The 26801-nt window shown below is 40.0% G+C and overlaps 1 protein-coding gene across 1 annotated transcript in view; it reads left to right on the top strand.

The window, feature by feature from the left end:
• The first annotated feature begins 285 nt into the window (after nucleotides 1-285).
• LOC149142073 (polycomb group protein EMBRYONIC FLOWER 2-like) overlaps nucleotides 286-26801 on the top strand; it is a 277025-nt gene continuing 250509 nt past the window's right edge. The window contains exons 1-3 of the mRNA XM_089446324.1: nucleotides 286-618; nucleotides 11833-12001; nucleotides 12238-12293. Coding sequence (XP_089302450.1) covers nucleotides 584-618; nucleotides 11833-12001; nucleotides 12238-12293 — 260 coding nt within the window. The 5' untranslated portion in view covers nucleotides 286-583. The remainder of the gene's footprint in view (nucleotides 619-11832; nucleotides 12002-12237; nucleotides 12294-26801) is intronic.

Raw genomic sequence — 26801 nt, 5'->3', positions numbered from 1 at the left:
TACCATGTCCTACTATACTATGTAAACATTTTAACTCAAATCAATTAATACAGAAATAAAATAAAATAAAATAATAATTAATTAATTAAAATAATTCCAATAAATAAACAAAATTATAATTAATAAATAAATTAACCGGAATATCAGAATAAATTAATTAAAAAAAATAATAATTAAATTAGCCTATTTACCGTTCAAAAATTTTGATCGCTCTATTCAAATCTTTGCAATGTCAAATCCTTTATACTGCCATTCTTCGATATAATAAAAGAATATTTCTATCCATCTGCCAGACAAACTGACCAATATTTAAACCATTTCTTTCCGTGTATGTTATTGGGGGACCTTTGAGCCTGAGTTCGGCCACAAGTGTAGGCGTGGCCCCTCGCATAACTCTTCCATTTATATGTCTAGAATGAAAAGTAGAGGGGTGTTATATCGATAATAATATTAATGTGAAAAAACCAGTACTGCCCTTAGCCGACTGTCTTATTCCTTCACTTTTAATTGGATGGTATCAGCTGTCTGACAGCGGTCCGAGGTTGCAGGTTCGAGCTCTGGATCGGTGTTTATAGGTCTAAAGATGCCTGGCTTGGCGTCGATAGATCGAGACACAGTGTACGGTTTTCTTCACATAATCTCTACTCTCCATCGTTATGTTTAAATCAAAACAGTGCCCAGGAATAAAACAATGAATTGTTTACTACTTCATCGTTATGTTTAAATGAAATCAGTGCCCAGCAATAAAACAATGAATTGTTTACTACTTCATGGAGGGAATTGACGATGAGAACCCTCCCACCGTTCCTTTTTAAATTTTGTTTAGCGAAATTGATGAAAACCCTGTCTAGCTTTTGAACATGTTAAATACACAAACAAATGTAGACATTTTTTCCATGAAACTCTGTAATTGCTCTGGTTGACTCTCTGAAACGTTTCGACGTTTTGGGATAAAAACTCGTAAAAACTGACAATGAAGATCATTCTCAATAGGGCTGGAAAAGGGTTCTCAAACTGGACATATCGAAATTCTCTTTGTGAACATTTTCATTCTAAGACCTCAAAACAAGGACGAAACGTTCTCCAACATGGTATCGAAACGTGAGGTTGTCATCTGCAAGAGCAGAATGGTTTTGTTAGAAATTAGGTCACGCTTTGTCCTACTATCTTTTTTTCTTTGCATCCTACAGACGCATAATTTTCTCCGAGGGGGAAGATGTCTATTATTGTTTTTCGGGTATGCCTAAAACCTTTTTAAGAAAGGGCGAATTTTTTTTAAATTTATTCATTAAAAAAAAAAACATATAGAGGGGACTGTGTGTGTGTATATAACGTTAAATAAAACAATTTATTAGATAGGACGATTTGCGGAAGATGGTGCCCGCAGTTGATGAAGTTTAGTCGATATACCATATCTGAACATCATTTCTGAATCTGCCAATTAAGTTTTGTTAGAAATTATATTGCAGTGACGATGTCCCATTCTTGGATCAACATATTACTTGGGTATGAATTTCATGGCTACAGTGCCTTTTTCTCTGATTGCCACTCAAATATGCCAACCGATAAAAGTAGGCTTTCTGCTATAGATTTGAATACAGTACCCCATGTGAAACCAAAATACCTATCATTGCTCACTATTTGTTGTTTAGAGATGCATCATTACCTTTAAAATCGTTTTTGCTGATTGCACTCACATTTGTATATTGTGTTCACTCACGCGTTGTGGTATCGAATATTGAATTGATAAAAAAATAGTGTTGAATTGCTAGTTCTTTCTATTTCTAGGGTTACGGGGAAGGTAATCAGTTTTTTTTTTTTCCCTTAAATCCACTATTAATATGAAAAGCAAATGGTATTTTATAGTGGATGCGATTTATCCGTTTGTGGTGATATGATGCAAATGTTGAAGTTTGACTTGTAGAAATTACCATGGATAAAATGAAAATAACAGAACAAATTTGGTGAGATATTAACCAAGGGCAATGCAGACTGAAGCAACTGCTGAATGGAACTGTGGGATGACAGCATTGAAAGAATTATTGAACAAGTCAATACAAAACAAGGAACCCAGGAAGCAGATTGCTACCTGCATGATGGTGAAAAGAAACATTCAGCAGCTGGGATGTTGCGGATCAGGAAATCAAAAGTGCAATAGAATGTGAAAAACAGTGGATTGGACTAGATCCAGTATGGGGTCTCCTGATATAGGTTATGTGAAGCATAAAAGTCTTGAGAAATATAGCTCAGACAGGAACTTTCGCATAGGTTCAGTGTGAATGTGTGAGAGGTAGTTCAAGATATTTTCTATTTTTGAAAAGTAATTCTATCTTGTAATTCACTTTAGCAAAGAATCTGAAAAGTCTTATATATAATTGTTGAGTCTAAAAAGTGTATTTCATGCATGCATGATTTAGACTAGGAATAATCTAAAAAAATAGATTAGGGTTTTGGTCTCTGCTAAAAGTATAAAAACAGGTCAGATAGAGGGTTTAGACATAGTTGAGTTGTTGACTAGGTTGAGCAACAGGGCAAGATAGAGAGAGAGAGAGCAGGGCAATTCAAGAAAGAGGCAGACGTACAGGAGCAGGTCCATACGGGCTGCACAGGTGAATCCATATAGTCGTACAGATCTGTATTGGTGATTCGGTAGACCCATACAGTCGCATCTATTCATACGGGCACTTCCGTACAGTCGTACACAAGTCCGTGCAACAATATAGACAGATCAGTACAGTTTTATGGGCACATTGTACAACAAGATATACAACAATTTTCTGTAGTTTCTAGTAGGTTGTGTACCTCTCAGGTAGGCTATGTAGCTCAATTTTAGGGTGTTTTATTGATCGTGCAACTGTTGCTTTTTAGGCAGGCTGTGGAGGTTTTCTTGTAAGTTTTTTGAAGGAATGAGAATCTGATTTTGAAGGAGAAACTACCTCTATGTGCATGAAACTGTGTTCAATGATTCCACTATTTAATTTCTAGCTACAGTGTGATTGATGTTATTGTCTGAATTTAATTGTCTTAATTTAGTTAAACAATTTACTTATTTAATTGAGAACATAAGGACTTTAGTCACCCAAGGTTGAAATTTCACAAGAAGTTGAGAAATTTGCAAATAGACATTGGAGCTGAGGTACAAACATGAAAAGCAAATCGATGAAGAACAATTTGATTGGTTGTGGAATTAGTTGTTCAAAGCATGTGTGTGAAAGGTCTTAGGCAGGAAATGTGAAAATTTCAAGCCCTAGGTGACTAATGTCCTTATCTCAATCAAACATGTAGATCGCTTAAATGCTGGAACAAATTTTAGACCATAGCATCAATCATACAATAGCTAGAACTAAAATGGCGGAAGCATAAAAAATAATTTCACACATACGTAGGCAATGACTCTTTCAATTCAGCTTTTCGTTCATTCGAAAACTTAGAGGGAAATCTCCACAAGCTACCCAAGAAATGTGATTGCATGAATATCAAGAAACACCTGGAACTTGAGTGGAACAATTTGTTTGGAAGAGATTTGTACAACTATACAAATGATTGCATAGACTGTACGAATGCTTGCACGAACTCTCCATACGAATGGATTTACGTACCATATGACTGTATTTTGCTCTCTCTCTCTCTCTCTGTTGCTCAACCTACTCAACAGCTCATGTGTGTTGAAAGTCTCCACCTTGCCCTGTCTTGACCAATGTTACACAAAATGCAACCCTCCCATCCCGAGGATCAAAATCCAGATTCGTGGCCTGTACGGATCCATGGGTGATCCGGCCCTGGAACCGCGGATCGGGCTGGAAAAAACGATTCTTGGTTTGTGGGAATCGTCCAGCCTAATCTGCAGTTCTGTACGCCTGAGCCACGGCTTCGGGGTCGGATCACCCATGGATCTGCCATGGATTGGGGCCGACTCCGGGCGGATCCCGAGCCGTTCCGAGGGCCCGGCTAGTTATGCGGGTCAGACCCACTTAATTCATTTTTTAATTTTTTTTTTTTGCTTAATTGTGGTTAGGGAAAAGAATGAGGGGAATAAAACTCCTTTTCTCCTCTCACTTCCTCACTCTTGTATTTTTGGAGAGCTTGGAAAAGAGAGGAAAGAGAGCTTGGAGAAGAGAGGAGAAAGAGAGGAAAAGAGAGTTTGGATGAGTGATTAAGGAGGAACTAGGAGCAGTGAAGGAGGAGGAGCTTGGAGGAGTAAAGAAGGGCTTCCATCTACAAGAGCTAAAGAGGTAAGTGCAAACCCCAAACTCACTCATTTTTCTGTCATTGTTTTTTGTATTTTTTATCCTCCCTCTCCTACTCTTTCCTATTCTTTCTTCTTGCTCATTTAATTGCGGGTTGTCCACCATCTATATTCATATTCCAAGATGGTGTTCTTTTAGCTTCTATGTATCATTCCACTTTTGGTTTTCATGATGGCAAGGGGGAGTAGGAATAGAAGGGAAGAAGAGCAAGAGAATAGTGGTCCCGATATGAGTGACCCAATGTATGATGAGGAGGAAGGGTTTGAAGAGGAAGGGGATGAACATGAAGAGAACATTGAAACACTAGAGGGGAAAGCTGCATTGACACCCTTGTGGAACTATGTGACCAAACTTGAAGGTGGAAAAGGTGGTGGAAGCTACAAGTTTTTGTGCCCTCATGGTTGTCATGGAGGAAAACCATATAGTGGTTCATATACCCGTGTGAGGAGGCATCTTTGTGGGGTGTTGGACAGTGATGACAAAAAGGGTGCCGTGGGGATACAAATTTGCCCAAACATTTCAACTGAACAAAGAAGAAAATACATCCAAATAGAGGAGGCTGCACAACAAACAAAAAACTCAGTCTGAATCAAGTGCAACCTCTAGATTTGGTAGCTCATCTCCTTATGTACTTTTGCAACCTCTGGAAGTAGAAGAACAATAGGAGATTTCCTTAATGTTGTTGGGAGGGATGATTTTGAGGGAAAGATAGTCCGATTTCTTTGTGCTTGTGGTGTACCATTCAATGTGCTTTGCTCTCCCTATTGGCATGATATGGTTAAGGCCATCAATGAAGCCCCAAAAGGATACAAGAGCCCCAACTATGAGAAAGCTAGAACAATGTTATTAGAAAGAGAAAAAGCAAAGGTTAAAAGAGCTTTGACACGTTTTACAAATGAGTGGGTGGATTGTGGGGTGTCCATTGTATCAGATGGGTGGAAAAATATTAGAAACCAACATTTGATAAATGTTCTTGGTGTTTCTGCTAGTGGTGCAATATTTATTACATGTCATGACGCCTCCTCCGTTAGCACAACTTCCCAAAACATTGCAGATCTCCTATTGCAATCAATCAAAGATGCTGGTCCTAGCCGAGCAAGAGATGACAAAATCTGGGTGAAATATGCCGAGTGAGAGTTGCGGGAGCAAAATGCACTTTTTGGCCCATTATTTGCATTTTGGAATGCACTTTTTGGCCCATCTTCTGCATTCCAACGCACTTTTCAAGTCAGAATCCGCATTCTGTCATTTTTCAGATTTTTTTTTCATGTTTGCCAACTATGTTGCGTGTGTACTGGGAAGGGTTTTTGTTCTTTCGTAAGCAATCCCTAGGCCTAGATTCTCTTAGTAATTTCTCATTGAGGAAGGAAAAAGCCCCCTAGGGTTTAGAGTATACCTCCATCATTTAGGAAGAGATTTGCTGAGTTGAGGAGTCCAAGGTACATGTAGAAGAGGCCCATCCAGTGAGCCATGCAAAACTTTCATAATCTTTAGATGTGGAGTTGCCAAGGTGAATTCAAAGTGCCTCGAGGGATGCTTGCTTCACCCTACAAGCATTGAATTTGAGGTTTAATGAACAACAAGGGCTTCATTCTTCCGATGGAGTCACTAGAAAGGATATATCTTGTTGATAGGGATGAAGTAGATCGCTTCGTCCTTGGCAACGATGCCAAAACTATTGCTGCAAAATCTAGCAGGCCTTGGAGAGGGAAAACCCTAGAAGGCATTTACTAGACCAAGGGTGGCCCATTGTTACCTCAGCCAAAACTCCCTGCTCTTTACAAACTTATACTGATGGGAGCAGTCTTAGTAGGAGAGAGAGATCACTTATGATAAGTATTCTAAGGCTAAGGTGTGAAATGATCTCACTAAGAGCTCTTCAAGAAAGACACAATTTAGGCTTAGGGCTTCACAAGGAAGCAATTTGCTTTCTATGATGAGACCTAGAAAAGAGGGCACAAGACCTAGGGTTTGATAAATTTGACGAGTGTTGGAGCATCCAAAGATCAAGGCAAAGAGAAAAGGTTTCCTACAATGTATACCAACTATGCCAAGGCTCATGAAACCTTCAAGAAAGCCCATAAGTTAAAGCAAGGAAAACTAGTGTTTCCCTCTTAGGCAAACAACTAGGGCAAGAAATTTTTTTGGATGAAGTTGAAGTGGATGCCCCTGAAAAGGATAAATTTAGTGGCCAATACTATATGCTTGATGTTTAGGCTCTTCAACCACCAAAAGCCTACTTGCCTATGGATTTGCAACCAAGCCCTAATTCCTTCGTTTGGCCTTAAAAGGACTGAATTAGGAGAGAGAGAAAATGGATAAAATTAAGGTGTGATCACCAACCAAATGGACCAGTGCCTTGCTCCTTGGGGGAATGGAGTTGTCAATGCCTTAGATTATCCAAAGAGCTTCTAAGAATGCCAAAATTTTGATGCACTAGCAAGCAAAATTCCAACAATTACCAATGCAATAAAAGATGAATTTTTCATTGGAGAGCTACAAAGAGTTCACCACTAAGGGTATTCATTTACACATGATTTACGAGTATTACATGCAATATATATCTAGATAGCAATTCAATAAGTATTCAACAAATTAGGGCACACTTGCAATTACTAGAATCAACAAAATTCCATCCATTAGACATGTAAGAAATTATTTTTTAATGTCTAGATGCACTTACAAGATAACATGCCTTTTTAGGGCTTGTTATGAGGACCTTGAGTGTCTTGACTTGTGTAGAGGCCCTCTAAATTCACCTTCTAGGGGTTGGCCCCTAGATGTTTGTCACAAATTACAATCATCCTGTGGACCCTAGTTTTAGCTTTGGGGTACAAAATGGGTCTCATGGTTCTCCATGTGGTGAATATGCCTGATTTTTCTCCAACGTCGATGGCACTGAAGATGGTGCTAGCTCTCCCATATCTTAAGGTATGAGACAAACCTCATCTGGGCCCTGGATCAACTGCATGACCTTGTAGTATTGTAAAGCTGGCTAGGGGCATGTTGGTCCAGGTGCATCATCCCATACATGATATAGGGCAAAGTGCAGGAACTCTGTGGGTGCTGAAGGTGCCTATGGATATAAATGATGCTCTACAACTGTCCAAAGTCCCCTGGCTCTCAATGTAGCACCTGTGGGTGTCAATATGCCCCTCTGGAGGACTAGGATTACAGTTAAGTTGTCCAAACCTATAAATGGAACCACTTGTTAATTACACACAACATCCAGTGCTACAACTTTCGCCATTAGGCACGTTTAATGATTATTGCATCTAAGTGGAGCAAGCTTGAATGAAATGGGCAAATTAACACTTCATATAATGCTTCTCTTCCAAAACTGTCGCCTTAGTACCATATTGGTATTACCTCCCTAGGTAGCAGTGGTTAATAAATGACCCTATTAGGTGTTCTCAATCCCCAAGGGGAAGTGACATGCCATTGGTCCACCCTTCAATCGATAGGTGCCATGTGAATAATGATGTGGAACAAAGGGCAAAATATTTCATGGCCAAGTGCCATGGTCAAAGGGATCGACAATGATGGATTACCTCATCCCGGGTATATATAGATGTGAGGGGGAGCAATTGTGGATGCATGAGTTACCTCAACCTTTATTTTTCCACCCCTCTAAATGTATTTTACTTTTTCTTGATTCTTCTTTGCATTACTGCTCGTAGCTCAAGGAATGAGAGCTTGCTTTGTATGATGTATAACAGTTATTACCCCCTTTAGAATGGGGTAGTTCATCGCCCATTAGGGGTTGGGACATGCAAGGGTTCCTTGTCTTCTATGAGATAGGGCAACATTGGCTCAAAAACTGGGTGGTGGCCATATGGGTGAGGTAGAGCTCATGCTTGGCTTTTGCCCACGTGTTAATTTGCCCTGGCCATCTTTTGATTTTTCTTTTGTTTCCATCACATGCTTTTTTATTTTCTCTTTAGTTGCATCAACCTCCCAATGCAAATTTCTAGGCCCTACACAAGCATGATGATATGTGGGTGCCAAATCCCAATGAACCAGTGGTCAGTTGAACTTGAAGAATGGAGGTGGAATTAGGGCTTGTAATGTAAGATAGAAATGGCAAGTATGGAGTAGGGAGAGATGGGGCTATCCTATCTCAATCATGGCTTCCTTAAGTGCTGCCCCTCCTATACCTATTGGACCATCAGGCGAGGTTCCATTAGACGAGAATTGAAAATTAACCCCCCAGTTAAGGTGAGGGAACAAGATCACGGCCAAGACCCTTCTTTCTTTTCCAAGTTACCCCATAACCCATGGCAAATGCCCAAATACATACAAGCATAAGCACTCGATTACAAAATGAATAAAGTACCTATTGATTAGAAGCTCACCTTACAACATGTGCTCTTGACAAATGGGCAACCAAAACATTTGACTTATGCAGGTGGCGGAGATGTGAATGGCATGTCTTCATCGACTACTAGTGGCCTTCAAGGGTTGCAAGTTGTCGGCTAGAAGAGATGAATAAGAGAAAAGCTTCTCTTAGGGGTCACCCACTTTTGGTGTAACAGGTCTCATAAGTGGTATGTCATGGTGCTAGGGTATGTTGTCATCATGCAAAGCAGTTTACCATCCCCTCCAGAGGGTTCACATGTCATCATCATTATCAAATCTCCTAAGAAACAAGGAAACATCCATCAAGTAGGTCCAATGTTAGCTTGGGGGTGTCCTGTTAGCTCTGGGTACACTAGATCTCTGAGCAACACCTTTGTTCTAGAGGGCAAGGTTTTAGGTCGTGGAGGGAGAGAATAACATCATTAGTTGTGTTGAACACATCCTAAGGTATTGCTCCTCAACAATTGGTTAACGTCCTAGGGCAAAGTGCCCAATGGAGTTATCAACTGGGGTTGGACATCCTCTTTGAAGTGCTGGAGAAACATCAAGCAATCCTTGAAGGGATGGAAATGATACTTGGGACAAAGATCTATCAACACACTAACAGAACAAGTGAGATCAACATCATACGTTGACAAACCATAAGAGTATCAAAATGGGCTATATTTAATGTTGAAGGCATTAAAGTACTTTACAAAAGCATCCTCTTCAAATGTATTTCTAGCTTATGGCTTGTAAGGAAGTTACCTTACTTAGGCTTGGGAGTGTCATCAGAAGGCCCTATTAGGTGCTTTGCAACTTTAAGGGGAGGAACAATTTCTAGGCTAACCCATCAATTACAGTCCCTTGTTTGTGCCCCTCTTAGATAGGGAAAGAAAGGCTTTAAGGAAGGTAACACTAGACTAAGGGCAAGTGATAACCACCGAGGTGAAGCAAGGGAACAAGTGTATTGTAAAAAATTGTTCTATCATCCAATTCAACTTCTGATCCATACTAGAATGCCCTTAAACATTAAATGAAAGCACTTGAATACAAAAATAGTTATTACCTCATATTTGATGACCCACCTTCATCGGATGCGCAAGCTAGATGAAGAAAGCAGTAATTGGAGAATGGATGAGAGGTATATGAGGCTAGCTATCTGTGGATCATGATAGGGCTGCAGGATAACAAGCTGAAACATCAAGAGAAAATTTTTCTCCTAGGGGTACTTGGGTGGGTAACAAGGACATATGAGGTTATTGTCTAAGATTGAGTAGGGCCATTTCACTTCCCTAGGCATTACTTTGTTAGATTTGATAGCTAATTTACAGGGTTTTTCTGTTTTTTTAATTTATCAGTTGTAAATTTTCATTATACCTACCAAGGCACAAAACCACACTAGCCAAGAGTTAAGTTCACTCATTTTTAGGACCATTAGGTTGGTTTGGAAAGCAATTGTAGGGTTGGTGTAGTGGCATTGGAAGGGTAGCTAGGTCGGTTGGGATTTAGCCTGTCGATTGATTTGGAGTTGGAGGGAGCGGGGGTTCTATATTGTGAAGATGTTGCACTTTCAGGTGTGTAGATTGAGATAGAAGGATGTTTTCATATGGTGAGATTTATGTGAACTTGGTTTGTGATCCTGTAAGGAGTGAAGGTTCTTACCACTGATCGCTTGTCACTCATGGAGTTGTGTGCCCTTATTCTAGAGTTCAAGTTGTTTAAGCTTAACATTGGTATGCTGGGGCTTTTTTGGAGGGATTGGGGGTGGAGTTTTAGTAGGGCATAGATACAATATGACTCTCATTGTTTGTACATAGCTCTTCATCTGAGGCATCCTATTTCTTCAGTTCAGGGGTAGAGTTTTGGTAGGGCATAGATACAGTATGACTCTCATTGTTTGTACATAGCGCTTCATCTGAGACATCCTATTTCTTTGGTTCTAAATACTCGTTCAGTATTTAAGGACTTGAAGGAGCGTTGGTTGTGGAGTCTTAGTGGTTGGACTATATGGCTTTCTTTCAAGATGAGGATGTTTGCTTGGTTTGTCATTTACTAGGGGATTCCGTCTAAAGCCAGGCTGGCCAAGACTGGACTTGTGGATGGCCTCTGCCCGGTTTGTCAGCATTGGAAGACTGTTAAATATATTTTTTGGGACTGTTGATTGTCAGATGTGAAGATCACCACTTAGTGCTTCTCTAGGGCATAGTGCATTGATGAGCTGTTCTATTTAGGGATGGCCACGCTTTTGTTTGTTATGCTTTTTCTGACTTTTAGCTTTACATGCAGATAGTGGTGTTATTTATTTTATGGAAGCTAGTTTGACTGGAAGTATGAAGTTCACTACCTTTTGACAAAAGGAGCTTTCTTGATCAAGGATACCCAATGTTTGGATCACATTGAGTATTCTGCATCGATTTCTGCTTTGGTAGCTCTCAGGAAGAGGTTATGAGGTCCATTGTATATACCTTTATGAATTTTCTTTTCTGATTATAAATGTTTTTCAGTAAACAAAGACACACTTTTCAAAATAAAAAAGTTTTCAATGTTCATTATACCACAATTATACTGTTCTAGGTATATGTACATAGATAATATTTATTTTGTTAACTGAGTAAAGCCATGTGCTTGGATTAGATTGGAGATGCCTTTTGGGCTCTGTTGCTTTGTGATAAATGTTGCAATGTCCTATTCCATCTTGCCTTGTTTGGGTCACTTAGGACAATACTATAATTTCTTTCCTTTTCTTTCCTCATAATCTTTGAGTTTTGGGGCTTGCTTGATTTTTTGCCATTGTCATTAGTTAGGGTTGAATTAAAAAAACTTCTTAGACTACTTTTATTTATGATGTTATGCTTTTTAATATTTTAGGAATTATGAGCTAAAATTCCATGATATCAATTCTATTCCTAATACATGTCAGGAATCTTCTACATACTTGTAACCTTTCCAGGAGCTGTAATCCAATGTGCTACCAGAGTCCCAAATGTATTTGCCTTGTAATAAATGTTGCAATGGCCCATTCCATCTTACCTTTTTTGGGTCACTTAGGACAATACTATAATTTCTTTCCTTTTCTTTATCTTTGAGTTTTGGGGCTTGCTTGATGTTTGCCATTGTCATTAGTTAGGGTTGAATTAAAAGAAACTCCTTAGACTACTTTTATTTATGATGTTATGCTTTTTAATATTATAGTAATTATGAGCTAAAATTCCATGACATTAATTCTATCTGTATTACTTGTCAGGTATCTTCCACATACTCGTAACCTTTCCAGGAGCTCTAATCCAATGTGCTACCAGGAGTCCCAAATGTATTTGTCACCTGAAGAGATAGCTCTTGCAGAAGAAAGCTTCTCAATGTATTGTAAGCCTGTTGAGCTGTACAACATCCTTAAGCACCGAGCTTCAAAACATGTAATCTAGCTGTTTCATCAGTCAATATGGTTTTGTACTTTATTGTTGGGCATTTTGTAAAGATTTTATAATCTTGGTTAGGATGATCTTCACTCTTAACTCTTTATGCTCACAGCTACTGATTGCAATATAATCTCTAACCTATTCCTTTTTCTAATTTGAATTAATGAGAGATGAGGTTACACACGAAAATCAAATTCTGTTATTATTTATTATGAGTTTTCATTATTTTGCAGCCTTTATTTCTTCAAAGAAGTTTAAGTTACAAAATTCAGGAAAAGCGACAAAGGCGGTATGTTCATGTATCTTACAAATAATTTCATCACTTTCCATTTGAACTAGAAATACATATACAAGAAAAGACACATCTTTTCCTTTTTAATTACTAATCTTTTTAACGTTGCATAAACTTGTATTTTTTTGTTATATCAAGGTTCAGAGTGAGGGTGTTTTAACTATTATATAATGTCATTCATGTTGGAGGCATTTAAATTTTAGCTGGTTTATAATAGCTCTGAGGACCTGATTCTTAACTTAACAATGCCTAAAAATAAATTTGAATTCTGCTATTGGTTGTTACATGGAGGTGGAGTAGTTCTAGACATTTAATTAGAGATATGAATGCCGACATATTGGAGACCATTTTTTGCCTTTTGTGATCAAATAATGATAGATATGCATTTCTGTCCATCGTAAGGGATAATTCAACCTTTATTTTTACAATGATGGTTAATTTATATTAATTTAGAAAACGCTGCAGCTTACCTTTACAGCCAAGAGTACACACCATTGAATTTTGAGCTGCATAGCTGCAGGAAATTTCATAGATAGGGTTCCTGCTCTCAAAAGCAAAGGCAGAGAACTTAAAAAACCAAAATTCGCTGGTATACACCCAATGTTTTTAAAACCGGAACCGGTGACCGGACCGGTCCACCTAATGAACCGGTTTACCGACCGGAACCGGTCTAACTGGCACTGGTTTGGTCTAAACGAACCGGTTTTAAAAAAATACATTAAATAATTAATTTTTAATGAAACAAAACTGTTTTTAAGATGTAAAACCATGATTCCAAGCCAATAGAGACAAAATATGCAAAGTTTGCTCATTTATATACCATGTAAAGGTGAATACATCAAAATGGCACCGAGTGCAATACATATCATCAACAAAATAGCAAAATACATAACAAATGAGGCTCTAAATGGCCTATAAAGTCCAAAAACATTGCTGCAAGCTATGAGGCCATTGGCCTACTACAAGTCTACAGTATACACATGATCAATCATCAAGTTCATTACCACTACTAGTAGTAGACACAAGATCATCATCAGGAGCTACATAGACATCATCTGGTTCAGAGTCTGAGGATGCCTCAGCCTGATCTGCAACCTCAGTATCAATGCCACCAATGACAATAGAAGTGGACGTAATGGAAGCACGAGTTTGTCGACCTGCATGACTAGTGCCTTCCATTGGTTCCTTGCCTTTCCTTGATGCCGCTATTGATCCTGGTTCTGATGCCACCACATAATCTGCTTCATCCCCCGCCAAAGCCATGTCGATATCAAAATCAGCCTCAAACACAGGTTCTTCAATCTCCTCCACCCATTCTGATGTTGGATCAATATCGTCCAACACAATGGGATCTAGATCAGGAGTTTTTCTTATCATTTGGAGCTCTAATTGCATTTATTGTTTACCCCCAAACCATGAAATCCTGAAAACCATTAAGTCTGCTGAATTTTGAGTGAAATCTAAAATTCTAGTTTCTCCATATGAAATCCAATGAGGTCGAAACCACTCTCAAACATCCTGAGTCATTTCATGGTAATGTTAAAAATTTAAGTAAAAGGATGAAAATGAAAATTAAAGGAAATGTCACTTTTACTTTAAGAATTTAACATTACCATTAATTGCCAACATTGTTAGGGTTGAAACACCCTTAGTCCCCCCCCAAAACCCCTCAAACACAGTCAAAAACATGTTTTTTTTTAACTTTATGGTGGTTGTGCCTAAAACCGGCCGGTTTAGGACAAAACCGGCCGGTTTTCACCGGTTAGGGCCAAAAATCGGGCAAATGAAGGGTCTGACCGGGTTTTTAGGCCGGTTCGGACCGGCCAGCTAGCTAACCGGCCGGTTTGACCGGTTACCGGTTTTTCTGAGCGGTTTTTAAAACTATGTATACACCTTCACTCAAGGTTGCACGAAACGGGGAAACGGGTAAAAGAGTTTCCGAAACGGGCACGAGTACAAAACATGACCCCCCCCAAATTTTGGAAACGGGGAAAACGAATATATATATATATATATATATAGATATATATATATATATATATATATATATATATATATATATATATATATAGGACATTTAAGAGATATGCGCAATCATAAAGCATATATGATTAATGATACATTCTAATTTATTACATTATGATAAAATTGTCAATTGTCAATGCATAAACTATAAGTCTCTAAATTTACATCACATTTACTCATGAATGATCACATAATGAAAATAGAAATATCCAAAATCAGCCACGAGAAATTTCTAATTTCTTGTCTTGTGCTTGATTGGGAGTCTCCTCCTACATAATCGAACGACCTTAGTGCTCTTGATTAAATACAAGTTTCATACCCTAGTACCCTACATGCTCTTGATTATTGGGAGTCTCCTCTACATAGAGGGCTTGGTTCTCTTGATTAAATACAAGTTCCATACCCTAGTACATGATAAAATCCAATGGAAACATTGCAATCCCCCCAATCCTGAAATCCTGAAAAATAGATAAGTTTGCTGGATTTTGAGTGAGATCTAAAATTCTACTTTCTCCATATGAAATCCAATGAGGGCGAAACCACTCTCAAACATCCTGAGTCATTTCATGGTAATGTTAAAAATTTAAGTAAAAGGATGAAAATGAAAAATAAAGGAGAATATCATTTACCATGAACTACATATGGCTCAAACTTCCTAATGAATTGCATATCAACACTAGGGCAAAAGTTCACTTTTATAACTTTAGACAGGCATCTAGAAGCAACTAGAAGGCATTAGAAAAACCTAATTAAAAATTAGAAGACAAATTAATAAAAAAAATTAAAAAAAAGTCAAGTTGCATGTGGAAACGGCGTCGTACGGACTAGAAACGCGTTTCCGGCCGTACTGGCCATGTTTCCACCTCGAGAAATGTGCCAGTACGGCCAAAAACGCGTTTCTGGGTGTACCATGCGTGTTTCCACGTTTCGTTTCCGTACGGAAACTCCTCCCCTGCCAACGTTTCCTGCAACTTAGCCTTCACTTATTGATCCAAAAAATGACTTGACAAAACATTGGAAATAGACAGTTTGTAACCGTTATTTGAGTTCTGTAGCCATATCTACTTGGCTATTTGCTTCTTCATCTATATGAGAAGAGGTTGGATGATTTCTCTTTGATTGATTTGGCAGAACATAAGATAATTTTATTAATGTCCCACAAATGACCACAAAATTAGGTCAATGGGATTGAAGAAGAGTATAATAAGTATGAATCCAATGTGGGAGTGCAAGTGCAGCTCCTGGAAAATGCTGAAAATAACATAAGGAAAGAAAGAAATGAATTGTAGTGTTGCCACGACATGCATATAAAAGACTGTGATACAATACAAAATAATCAATAGCCTTCCGAGGAAAGAACGAGTGGGATAGGAAGATCTGGTGACACAGTTAAAGATGTCAAGGGCTCATGAGTCTGATGGCTGATGGTGAGGGAGGTGAACCAGGCACTAGTTCGCTGTTGAAGCCCATTGGAACTAGGGGATGTGGGAGTGAGGAATACTCCTAGCATCAGAGGTTGAAAAAAAGAAACTCTGAATAGGTCTCTAGCCGCTCCTATGGGACTGGGATGTAATCGGACGGGATGGGGGTGCCCTGGTCTAGAATTATCTGGAATTGGTCCCTCAAGTGCTTTAAGAGCTCATGGACTGATGTATGATTCGACATTGCCAAACTGGTATCGATGGTATCCGTTGATCCCCCAAAGGGGAATTCTGAGAAGAGACCTAGGATCTCATCCTTCTATTGTCTGGTGCACCTTGAATTATTGACCGTCTCTTGTGGTTCTTATTGTTAATTTTCTTGAAACGCTGCAACTACTAAAATGAATCACTGAAAAAAGGCAACTGAAAACTAAAACCAAATTTACTTTCACCAAGATATAGAGTTTCTTAACAATCTATAAGCAACAGAAAAACACCAGAGATAAAAACACATGCATACAAAATTGACATGCTTGTTTTACGCAGGAAACCCAAAACGGAAAACCTGCTTTCTTTGTTGTGGTATTTTATCGATTGTTCTTTGAGAAAATGGATCTATTACAATTCACACTGCTACTGCAGCGAACAATTTGTCTCTGAGAAAGCACTAGGCTTCTCCTCGCTAACCTCAACTTCTACAATTGATCTCTGCCTGCCTTGATCACTGCTTGATCTCTGATTTGCACACAATTGTTCCCCTACTGAGTAGCCTTGACCTGCTTTACGAATCCTGATCCCTTTGCTACTATTTCCTTGTGCATTAGACTCTTAAATCTTTGCACACAAGCTCCTATTTCCTAGCACACTTGAGCCTCCTATTTCCTTATGCACTAGGGGCTCCTAAATCTGTGCACTCTTGCTCCTCAATGATGCGCTCTCCACACAAAGAATTATCTGTGATCTTGTGCCTTCGTCCTTCTCTTTATAGATAGAATTCAATGCATGTAGGAGGCCTAGTCGAATTTCAGTTCACACTAGTGTCACGAGTTTCCTTTGCTAGTTAGCTACAACAATTCCCAGTTAACTAGCTCGAGTTCTTCCGTAATTTCCTCTAGTTGTTATTGCGAGTTAACTGAGAATTCAACTCGTTCTCTCTCCAATCAACACTGAAGTCTTAACTCGTTCTAACTCAACTTGTCACTGCCACCTCATCCTCTAGTCAAACTAAAGAGGAATCCAACTAACTGAAACTTGATGACCATTTCAGTAAACTGGAAATCAACTCATTGTAGCAGAATTCTATCTCATGAACTCGCGTCCATGCTAGAGAAAGACTATGTCGAGGTCTTCAATGACGAAGGAACAAGCCATAAGACCTTCCAGCCCTACATTTTCGACACTTCATCTTAGTGAGGAAGGGATTCTGTACAACTCCCCACTTATCTCTGAAGTAGAAGAAACTACCTCTTGTCAATGCCGTGGTCAAGATATCTATTGTCTGCTCCTTTGTTGGAATGTACATTAGCTTTTTCTGCACATAGTCCCTGAGATGATGATACCTAATCTCGATGTGCTTGGAGTGATCATGAAACATTGGATTCTCAAAGAGTTTAATGCAACTCTGATTGTCACAATGTATCACAGTGGGCTCCATCCTTTGCTTGAAAAGTCTCACAAGCAACTTCCTCATCTAGATGCTTCACATGTTGTCAAGCTGGCAACCATGTATTTGGTCTCTGCTGACATGAGTGCAATTGATCTCTTCTTCCTGCTGAATCGGGAAATAGTTGCTGACGCAATGCTAAAGATGCAACTTGAAGTACTCTTTCGATCTATAGAGCTCCCTGCCCAATCTACATCTGTGAAGCCCTCAATCCTCACTTCATCAACCTGTGTGGACCATAATCCATAATCCATCGTGCCTCTAAGATATCTCAAAACATTTTTTGTAGCAACCCAATGAACTCTGGTAGGATCGATCATAAACTGGCTTAACTGGTTCACTACCAAACAAATATCAGGCCATGTGTTATCAACAACCCGGTGATCTGCTTGTACAATGTAGTATCTACACTCACTCTGCTCTACTAGCGTCCACCTTCCTCCAATTTTTTACTAGAGGCGTGGTCATGGGCCTGCAATCTTGTGTATGAAACCTCCTGAGGATCTCTATAGAGTATCTCCCTTGCCCCAAGAAGATTTCCCCATCACCCTGCCATACCTCTAGCTAAGGAAATAGTGCATAAGCCCTATATCCTTTATCTCAAACTCTCTTACAAGATCTACCTTGCAATTCTGGATCAAGCTGTCTACTCCAGTCAAGATAAGATTGTCAACATAGAGCACTAGAATGAGCAAAAGCCCTCCAACAATGATGTAGTATAGGTTGGTATCTGCCTCACTCTTATTGAAGCCCAATCCTTGATGGTAACTATCAATGCGAGTGTACCATGCTCTTGGAGCCTGCTTGAGACCGTAAAGAGCTCAGTTCAACAAACGAACATGAGTGTCTCTGCTGAAAGTCTCAAACCCCTCTGGTTGCTCCATAGAAGTCTCTTCCTCAAACACCCCGTTGAGGAATGCTGTCTTCACGTCCATCTGGTTGATCTTCCATCCCATCTGAGCTGCAAATGCCATAATTGTCTTGATGGATGAATAACGAGCCACTGGGGCAAACGTTTCATCATAGTCGATGCCCTCAACCTATGAGAAGCCCTTGGCCACAAACCTGACCTTGTACTTCTCCACACTCCCATCTGTTCCATGCTTCAGGCGTTAATGCCATATATCCGGTGTACCTCTGTGGCTACTTGCTCTACCTGAACATAGAACTAGAAGTGTCAACTTGCTCCTAGGCCTCTTGAATCAAGGCCCACTTGGCTCTCTTCCTCCCTATGCTGGGAATCACTGACTTAGTGGCTGCCTCCGCTCGTCCTAGTCTCTCTGCATCATCCTGTAATGACTCGTGGTCATCTTGTTGTACGACCCACTTGCCACTTGGCTGAGACTCAATCTGTGATATTGGTTGAGGCTCTTGCTTGGGAGCAAGTAGCTCCTTCTCAAGTACTCCAACCTGCTCTTGCTCCAAGGATTCCTTCAAAACTTTGTCTTCCTCAAACCTCACGTCTCGCTTAATAATTGTCTTCTTGAGTGATGGTTTATACACCCTGTATACCTGAGATGTCACACTGTAACCGATGAAAATTCCCTTTTTAGCTGTGGGTTGTAGCTTCTTCCTATTCTCTTTGGACACATGGCAGTAAAATTTTGTCCCAAAGATGGGGAAGTGAGAAACATCAGGCTTCTTGCTTGTGAAAGCCTCCTCTGGTGTAACTTGTCAAAGCATTTTGTGTTGGCTCCTATTCTGTAGAAATACTGCATTGTTACACACCTCTGCCCACAAGAACATAGGTAGCCCTTGGTCATGCAACATGGCCTTAGCCACTCCAACTATGTTGTGGTTCTTCCTCTAAACCATCCCATTCTGTTGAGGGTTATGGGGTGTTGTAAGATCTCTCCTAATGCCCTCCTAGGCACACACATCCCTGGAGGAATTAGAGACATATTCCCCACCATTATCACTCCTTAATGCTTTGATCTTCTTCCCGGTTTGGTCTTCTACCAAGTCCTTAAACTCCATGAACTTGGAGAAGACCTCCTCCTTCTTCATAAAGAAGATCCATGTTTTCTAAGAATACTCATTTATGAAAGTGGCATAGTACTTATGTCTCATGACAGATGGTGAAGAGAAGGGCCCACATACATTTGAATGTACTAGCTCCAAAATCCATTTGGCTCTACTGTCTCAGCCTTGAAAAGATGACTTGGCATACTTACAAAGTGTGCACCCCTTACACACATCATGCTAGTCAAACGTGCACCATGGTAGTGCTGTGGCTATCTGTTGAAGAATCTTCAATCCCCCATGATGTAAAGATTCTTCATCCTCACTCCAATCTGCTTCATGGATCCAGAAGCTAAGTGCTTGAGGTAAGCCTTACCTCTGCTAAATATGACATCATAACCCTTGTCCTCTAGGGTAGCAACAAAAACATGGTTCTTCTCAAGACCAAAACATAGAGGATGTCCTTGAGATGGAGAGAGCTACTAGAGTCCCTCTCAAGACTGATAGTACCTACTCCCCTAGTCATGTACTTGCCATCATCTCCTAGCTCAATGTGAAACTGCATGTCCTTCTCCTTTAGCTGGCTGAAATATTCCTTCTTCCCGTTCATGTAGAAGGATGCTCCAGAATTAATGTACCATATGCTGTTGCTCACTCAGCTTGCCATGCAAGCTAGTAGTGAGAAGTCTTTCTTGAATTGAGAAGAAAACACATCTATCTAAGCTGATACGGCCACATGATCCTTACTAGACCCCTTCTTCCGATTAGGACTTTTAGTGGCATAGTGCCCGAACTGATGGCAATGGAAGCATTGATCTTGCTTAGATATTTCTTCTTCTTCACACCCTTCTAACTGGACTCGACCTTTACTTGGTTGTTCTTGCCCTTGGCTTTGCTAAGTTTTCTTGCCAATGCAAAGTTCTCCTTGTCCTCTGTCTTCAATGATCTTCCAACTCTTGTCCCCCTCTAGATTTCTTCTTGGACACAATCTGACCACAACCTTTCCCAGTTGGGAAGGTTCTCTCTGCCACTTACTGCATCTTGGAAATTCTCCCAAGACTTATGAAGTCCTAGTAGTCCAAGATCCACAAGGTCATTGTCTGCTACAGTCTCACCCACTCCAGCTAGCTCATCCCAAACCTGAATGAACTTGGAAAGGTAAGTAATGATGGGCTTTCCTTTGCTCATCCAGAGACTTCTTAACTTGTCCTTCAGGGCAAGCTTCCTGGCATCACTGGATCCATGATACAACTCCAAGATGACTTTTCGCATCTCGTATGCTGTTTTCTTCCCATGGAGATGAGGGATAATATGGTCTTTGACCCCCTCAAGAATGATCCTCCTGGCCTTGGTGTCATTTTTGTTATGCTGGACCAATTGTTGGGGATCTTGGGGTGGAACTATTTGATTTTCCACAAATTTTAGCACCCCATTATCTTCCAACACCACTAAGATCCGCTCCTTCCATGAGCAGAAGTTAGAGGCTTCCTCTAAACAGTGATCTGCCCTTAGTCCTTGGAACGACGTCCTGCTATCCAAAAACTGATCTTCAAAACTTTAGCGCAAGCCTTCAAAGTTTCAAACTGAACTGTGCTCTTCACTGAATGAACAATTTTGGTGCTGGTCTCTAGGCTGAACTCTGCTCCAATACCAAGCTAATTTTCTTGAAACTCTGAACTACTTAGATGAATTACTGAAAGCAAGGCAACTGAAAACTGAAACCAAATTTACTTTCACCAAGATACAGAGTTTCCTAATAATCTATAAGCAACAGAAAAAACACTAGAGATAAAACCACATGTACACAAAATTGACACGCGTGTTTTACCCAAAAAGCACAAAAGGGCAAACTTGCTTTCTCTGTTGTGGTATTTTATTGATTATTCTTTGAGCAAAAGGATCTATTACAATTCATGCTGTTATTGCAGCCAACAATCAGTTTCTGAGAAAGCACTAGGCTTCTCCTCGCTAATCTCAGCTTCTATAATTGATCTCGCCTTGATCTCCGATCTGCATACAATTGTTCTCCTGCTGAATAGCCTTGTCCTGCTCTGCCAATCTTGATCCCCTTGCTCCTATTTCCTTGCGCACTAGACTCCTAAATCCTTGCACCCAAGCACCTATTTCCAAGCACACTTGAGCCTCCTATTTCCTTGCACACTAGGGGCTCCTAAATCTATGTGCACTTGCTCCTCAATGATATACACTCCACACAAAGAACTATCTGTGATCTTGTGCCTTCATCCTTTTCTTTATAGATAGAATTCGATGCATGCAGGAGGCCTAGTCGAATTTCACATCACACATGTTTTATGAGTTTCCTTTGCTAGTTAACTAGAGCAAGTCCCAGTTAACTAGCTCGTGTTCCTCCTTACTTTCCCCTAGTTGTGATTGCAAGTTAAATGAGAACTCAACTCGTTCTCTCTCCAATCAACACTGAAGTCTTAACTTGTTCTAACACAACTTGTCACTGCCACCTCATCCTGTAGTCAAACTGAAGAAGACTCCAATTAACTGAATCTCCAACACTATGCATGCAAAATTGATCACCATTCCAGTAAACTTGAAATCAACTCATCGTAATTGAAGTCTATCTCATGAACTCACATCTATGCTAGAGAAATGCTAAGTCGAGGTCTTCACTGGCTAAGGCACAAGCCAAAAGACATTCTATCGCTACATTTTCAACACTTATTTAATGGATCCACATGAAAGTATGAGATGATCATCTTGGTCGTCCTAAGGCAGGGCATGGTGTGCAAAAACTGAGATCTGTGGCTGAAGATCTCCCTGATGAAGAGGGCTAGGCATCACTGGTCCTGGCACCTAAGGAAGGTAGAGAGGGAATCCTAGTATAGGCAATGTTAACGTCCTTTGATCTTGTAGTATAGGGGGCACCTAAAATTGAGGTGTGTCTTTGTCTCTAGCTTCTGTAGGTCACACATTTGGCAGATTGTATCCAATCATGGTATATGGTGGACTGTCTTAAACCGAAGTCTTATGAGAACCGACTTGGAACTGTCCCAATAGAATCCTGAGCGAGTGCATCCAATGTCTGCGTGTGTAAGTGGGGCGGAATATGATGCCATCCTACAACTCCTAAAGGTGCTCTAGGTAGAAAGACATCTTCGAGCCTAGGCTCGTCAGAGGTGAGGTCCAAGTATCCTAAATGTACAATCTGTAAATATGCTCTCTAATGCTCTGATTTAGTACCTGTTGAGTCAGTAAGAGATGGCTTGGCGTGTCAAAGGAGAATCTGAATGGGGAAAGGCATTTTGTGGAGATAGTCAATAACTGGAGAAGATGAGATGCCTCTGAGAACCAACCTCAAGTGGAATAAAAGCAATATTCTCCCTTGGTGTTCTTGAATGATCCAAGCAGTAACAGAGCACTCTTGAACTCCCATATTTACCTTCTTTCCAACAATAGAATTGCAGTGACGTATAATGTGGATGAATGATATACACTGGAAGTTCCTGCCTATTTCTTGAACCCAATAAAGGACAGATACAAGGAAGGGGGAAGAGAGATTTGTTTTCCACCAAAGAGATCGAATGATCACTTAGACTCTCCAACAATTGTAATATCCTCTTGTGTTATTGTCCTAAGCAACCTTACCTCTAGATTAAGGCTTTAGATTTATTATTTGTTGCTTTGTTGGAAAGCAAATGTCAATTTCTGCTTCTACTTTGGATTCAAAGACGACTCCTGCACCTGCTTCTCATGGATTTGCTCTTGATGCACCAACAAAAAAGAGAATATGATGCTACTGAAGTTTGATCCATTCAATTTGCACGGAACCAGCCCTCAATTTCCAACTAGATTGGTAGGATGGATGAGTGCACCTAGAGGTGCCAGGCTTCTATAATGCTGAAATAGAGGTCAATTCTATTCTTGCTTCTCTACAGAGTAGTGCATCCACTGAATTTCCCCTATACCTTTGGCCATAATTGCTTTCTGTGTAGAGTCTTTACTGAGGGTGAAATTGTATCACTATGCATATTTGGTTGCTTGCTTTCGAAGATCACCATGTTTCTTGCAGGCCAAATTAGTTGTGATGTTAAAAGGATGAGTTGTCCTTTGGCTACTCTGCAAGTTGCACATATGCAGGGACCAATTATATCTCTTTTACAGAGATTGTTGGTGGCAAGGAGTTAATTGTGGGTCATTAACCAACATTTTTTTAAAAACTTGGGCAGTGTTTTACTGCTCTAAATGTTATTCCAGATTTGTGCCTGAGGTGGGGTCCTTTGTTGGCTGAGCTGACAGATATATCCTTTTTTCAGAGAGTAGTTCTGACCATGGTTGCAAGGAGCAGGAGTGTTTGTGAGAGTGGGAGTGTCATTTTCCAAAATTCATCGGGAGTAGTCTCTGAGGAGTGTCTATCAATTTATATTGCATTTATATTAAAAAATAACATCTAGAATGCCAAATTAGTTGCAGAATATATGAAAACATGCATATTTGCACATCAATGAATATAGAAATGGCACCATAGTACATTAATAATTAATGATTTGAGCATCAACCATCTAGAATCTAGATTTTATCAATTACATTCATACAAATTTTTAAGCCATATAATAGAGAGCGGACCATTAACTTATCTAATGAATTAGGTTATTTAGCAACTGTCAACAATAACATGACCAAATAGTTATGTTTACAACTATTAGGTCATCTACACATGAAATATCAAGACCGAAAGGTCCAAAACAATAAATTGAGTTAGTTGCTAAACACCTCTCTACAAAAGAAGTGTTCACCAATTATGAAAGCACCCATGCTGCCAAATGTTGTAGTTGTGGGATAACATCGACATGTATGTTCCACAACTCCTTGACAAACAATGTTCCAGCATAGTACATTAATAATTAATAGTTCAAGCATCTACCATCTAGAATCTAGACTCTATTAATTACAAACAAACATACAATTTTCTAAGCCATACAATAGAAAGTAGACTATTAATGTATCTAATGAAATAGGTTATCTAGCAGCTATCAACAACAACATGTAATGTCCCCACTTAGCAAGTTTTGCTAAATAAATACATTTTTGCACAATTTTGGCATTTTGGCATACTTGACTTAGGAAAAATGGTTTAGGACCCCACTTGACTTTTTGAGGAAAGAATGCTCCCAAACATTAGAAGAGAAGATAAATCAAGAGTAAAGTGGTATGTGGGGGCCACTCCAAAAGGGAATTCACACCCCTTAGGAGAATTCGAATTGTGGGAAGGAGAAAGGAGGGAATTCGACTCGAGGGATCCACATGGAGGAAGCAACGACACATCAAAGATAAATAGAGGTAGAGGGCCTCATTTTGGGAGTTTTTTCCAATTTGAGAATCAAACCCCTTGTAGGCTTGCGCTGTTGAGCCAAGTCTACACAGTGCCGTTCAACACAAGAGATTTCTAGGTGGAAATCTCACCTCCATATTAGAGCTATTCTGGGATGTTAATTTTAGGATAACAATGGTATGTCCTATGCTTAGAGCAATTTTACTTCAATTTTCTTTAATAGTCCAATATCATATCTAGTATAGCAATCACATCAACATGATAGTAAAATGCAGATAGAACATAAACAATAACAGTAGAGGACAAGCCAACACAAGAGGACACAAGATATGGCACCAGCTAGGGACAAACCCTAATGTGGGGAAACCCTTGTTTAATTCTTCTTTTAATTATTCAAAAGTTTAGCAGAGAGAGAGTACAATTTACAACATTCACTTGCCCAAACTGATTAGTGAAAACAACGAAAGTTGAAATAGAAAGCCCTAACCAAAAAGTCAACGCTGGTCAATAGGGCTGAAATTGACCTCCAAAACAACTCGGTCAACCTTGGTCAACTCGACCTTCAATGCAGCCCAAAACAGTGCGAAAATAACTAGTCAAATCTAGTCAACAAAATTCAACGCAACAACTTGAATTAGGGTAGTCAACGTTGGTCAACGCAGGGGTCAAACTGCCTCAATTTTTGTGCCCAAAACAATGGCATGCCCAAACAAAAGTCTCCCTCACAAAACCAAAGTCAAACAAGGTCAATGCTGGTCAAAGTTAGCCTCCACAAATTTCGGTCAAATTTGGTCAACGCAGCAGCTAGAAAAGACAGTCTTCCTTTTGCACGTGTGGAGAGAGAGAGGCCCAGGAATCCGTACCCAATTAAGATGAGAGAGAGAGATGAACAAGATGAGATGCAAAAATGAGGAGGAGGCACCTTGTATTTATATGCAACGTTGAAGGCTGGAGGAGGCTAATTTGATGGCTGGCTCACCTTGACAATTTGTCCTTAATCAAAATAAATTCATAACTTCATTTGTACATGTCATAATGGGATGATCTTTAGACCAATCCTACACCTCTCTGAAAGAGGAATCCAAGAAAAATATCATCTGCCCCATAAGAGCTGTCCAAAGTGATGTTTGGCCCTAGTTGCCAAATTTAACACTCCCTCTCAACTAGGGAGAACATCACCTGCCAAACTATCTAACAATCTGTACCATTCCTGTCACTGCACTGCTTTGCTCTGTTGAATAATGAAGAAAGAAGAAATGATCGAGAATGTATCATACCATTCTCCATTGACCCGAAGCCAGTCTCCAACAACAGAGAGTGTGTCATACCACTCTTAATTGACTCGTGGTCAGTTTCCATTGATCCCAGATCAATATCAACATCCTAGCATAGGGAGTACGGTAGTACACGATGCGTCCATTGGTAGTACCATGGTCCCTATCCTCATGTCCCTACTCATTGGCCAGATGAGAGGTACTTCCCATGAGTCTCGAACTGCATGGGTAGGATGTGCTAGTAGGAGAAGGTGAACCATTCATCCTGCTCATATGCCATAGGGGAGGGTGAACCACTTAGCCTATGCATATGTCACCATGGGGTATCACAGGGGAAGGTTAACCATTCACCTTGTACACAACGCACCACTAGGGGAGTGTGAGTCACCCTATGGTCACTCATCACTCCAAGAAGTACACCAAGCCCCTCGGAGCTGCCAGAGCTCACTATCCATCTCATACAGGACCCTCATAATAGGGTCTCTCCACGACTCGAAGTCGTTCATGGAAGGTTAAGAATTTGACCTTCACGAGGGGCTTCGTAAGAATATCAATGATCTGTTCGTTGGTCCCAATATGATGGAGCCCTATTGTTCCCCGCTGTACCATATCCCAGATAAAGTGGTACCTAATATCAATATGCTTGGAGAGATCATGATACACGGGATTCTCAGAAAGACGAAGCCCACTTTGGTTGTCACAGAAGATCACGGTGGTACCCAACACATGTCCAAACATCTCACTAAAGAGCTTCCTCAACTAGACAACTTCACAGGAGGCCAAACTAGCAGCAATGTATTTAGCCTCAGCGATGCTTAAAGCAACTGACTTCTGCTTCCTGCTCACCCATGATATTGA

This window comes from Pinus tabuliformis, chromosome X (assembly GCF_031772625.1).
Source record: "Pinus tabuliformis cultivar Carrire ecotype Pingquan chromosome X, CPIR1, whole genome shotgun sequence".
Classification (NCBI taxonomy): domain Eukaryota; kingdom Viridiplantae; phylum Streptophyta; class Pinopsida; order Pinales; family Pinaceae; genus Pinus; species Pinus tabuliformis.
This window is presented reverse-complemented; position numbering and strand designations above follow the sequence as displayed.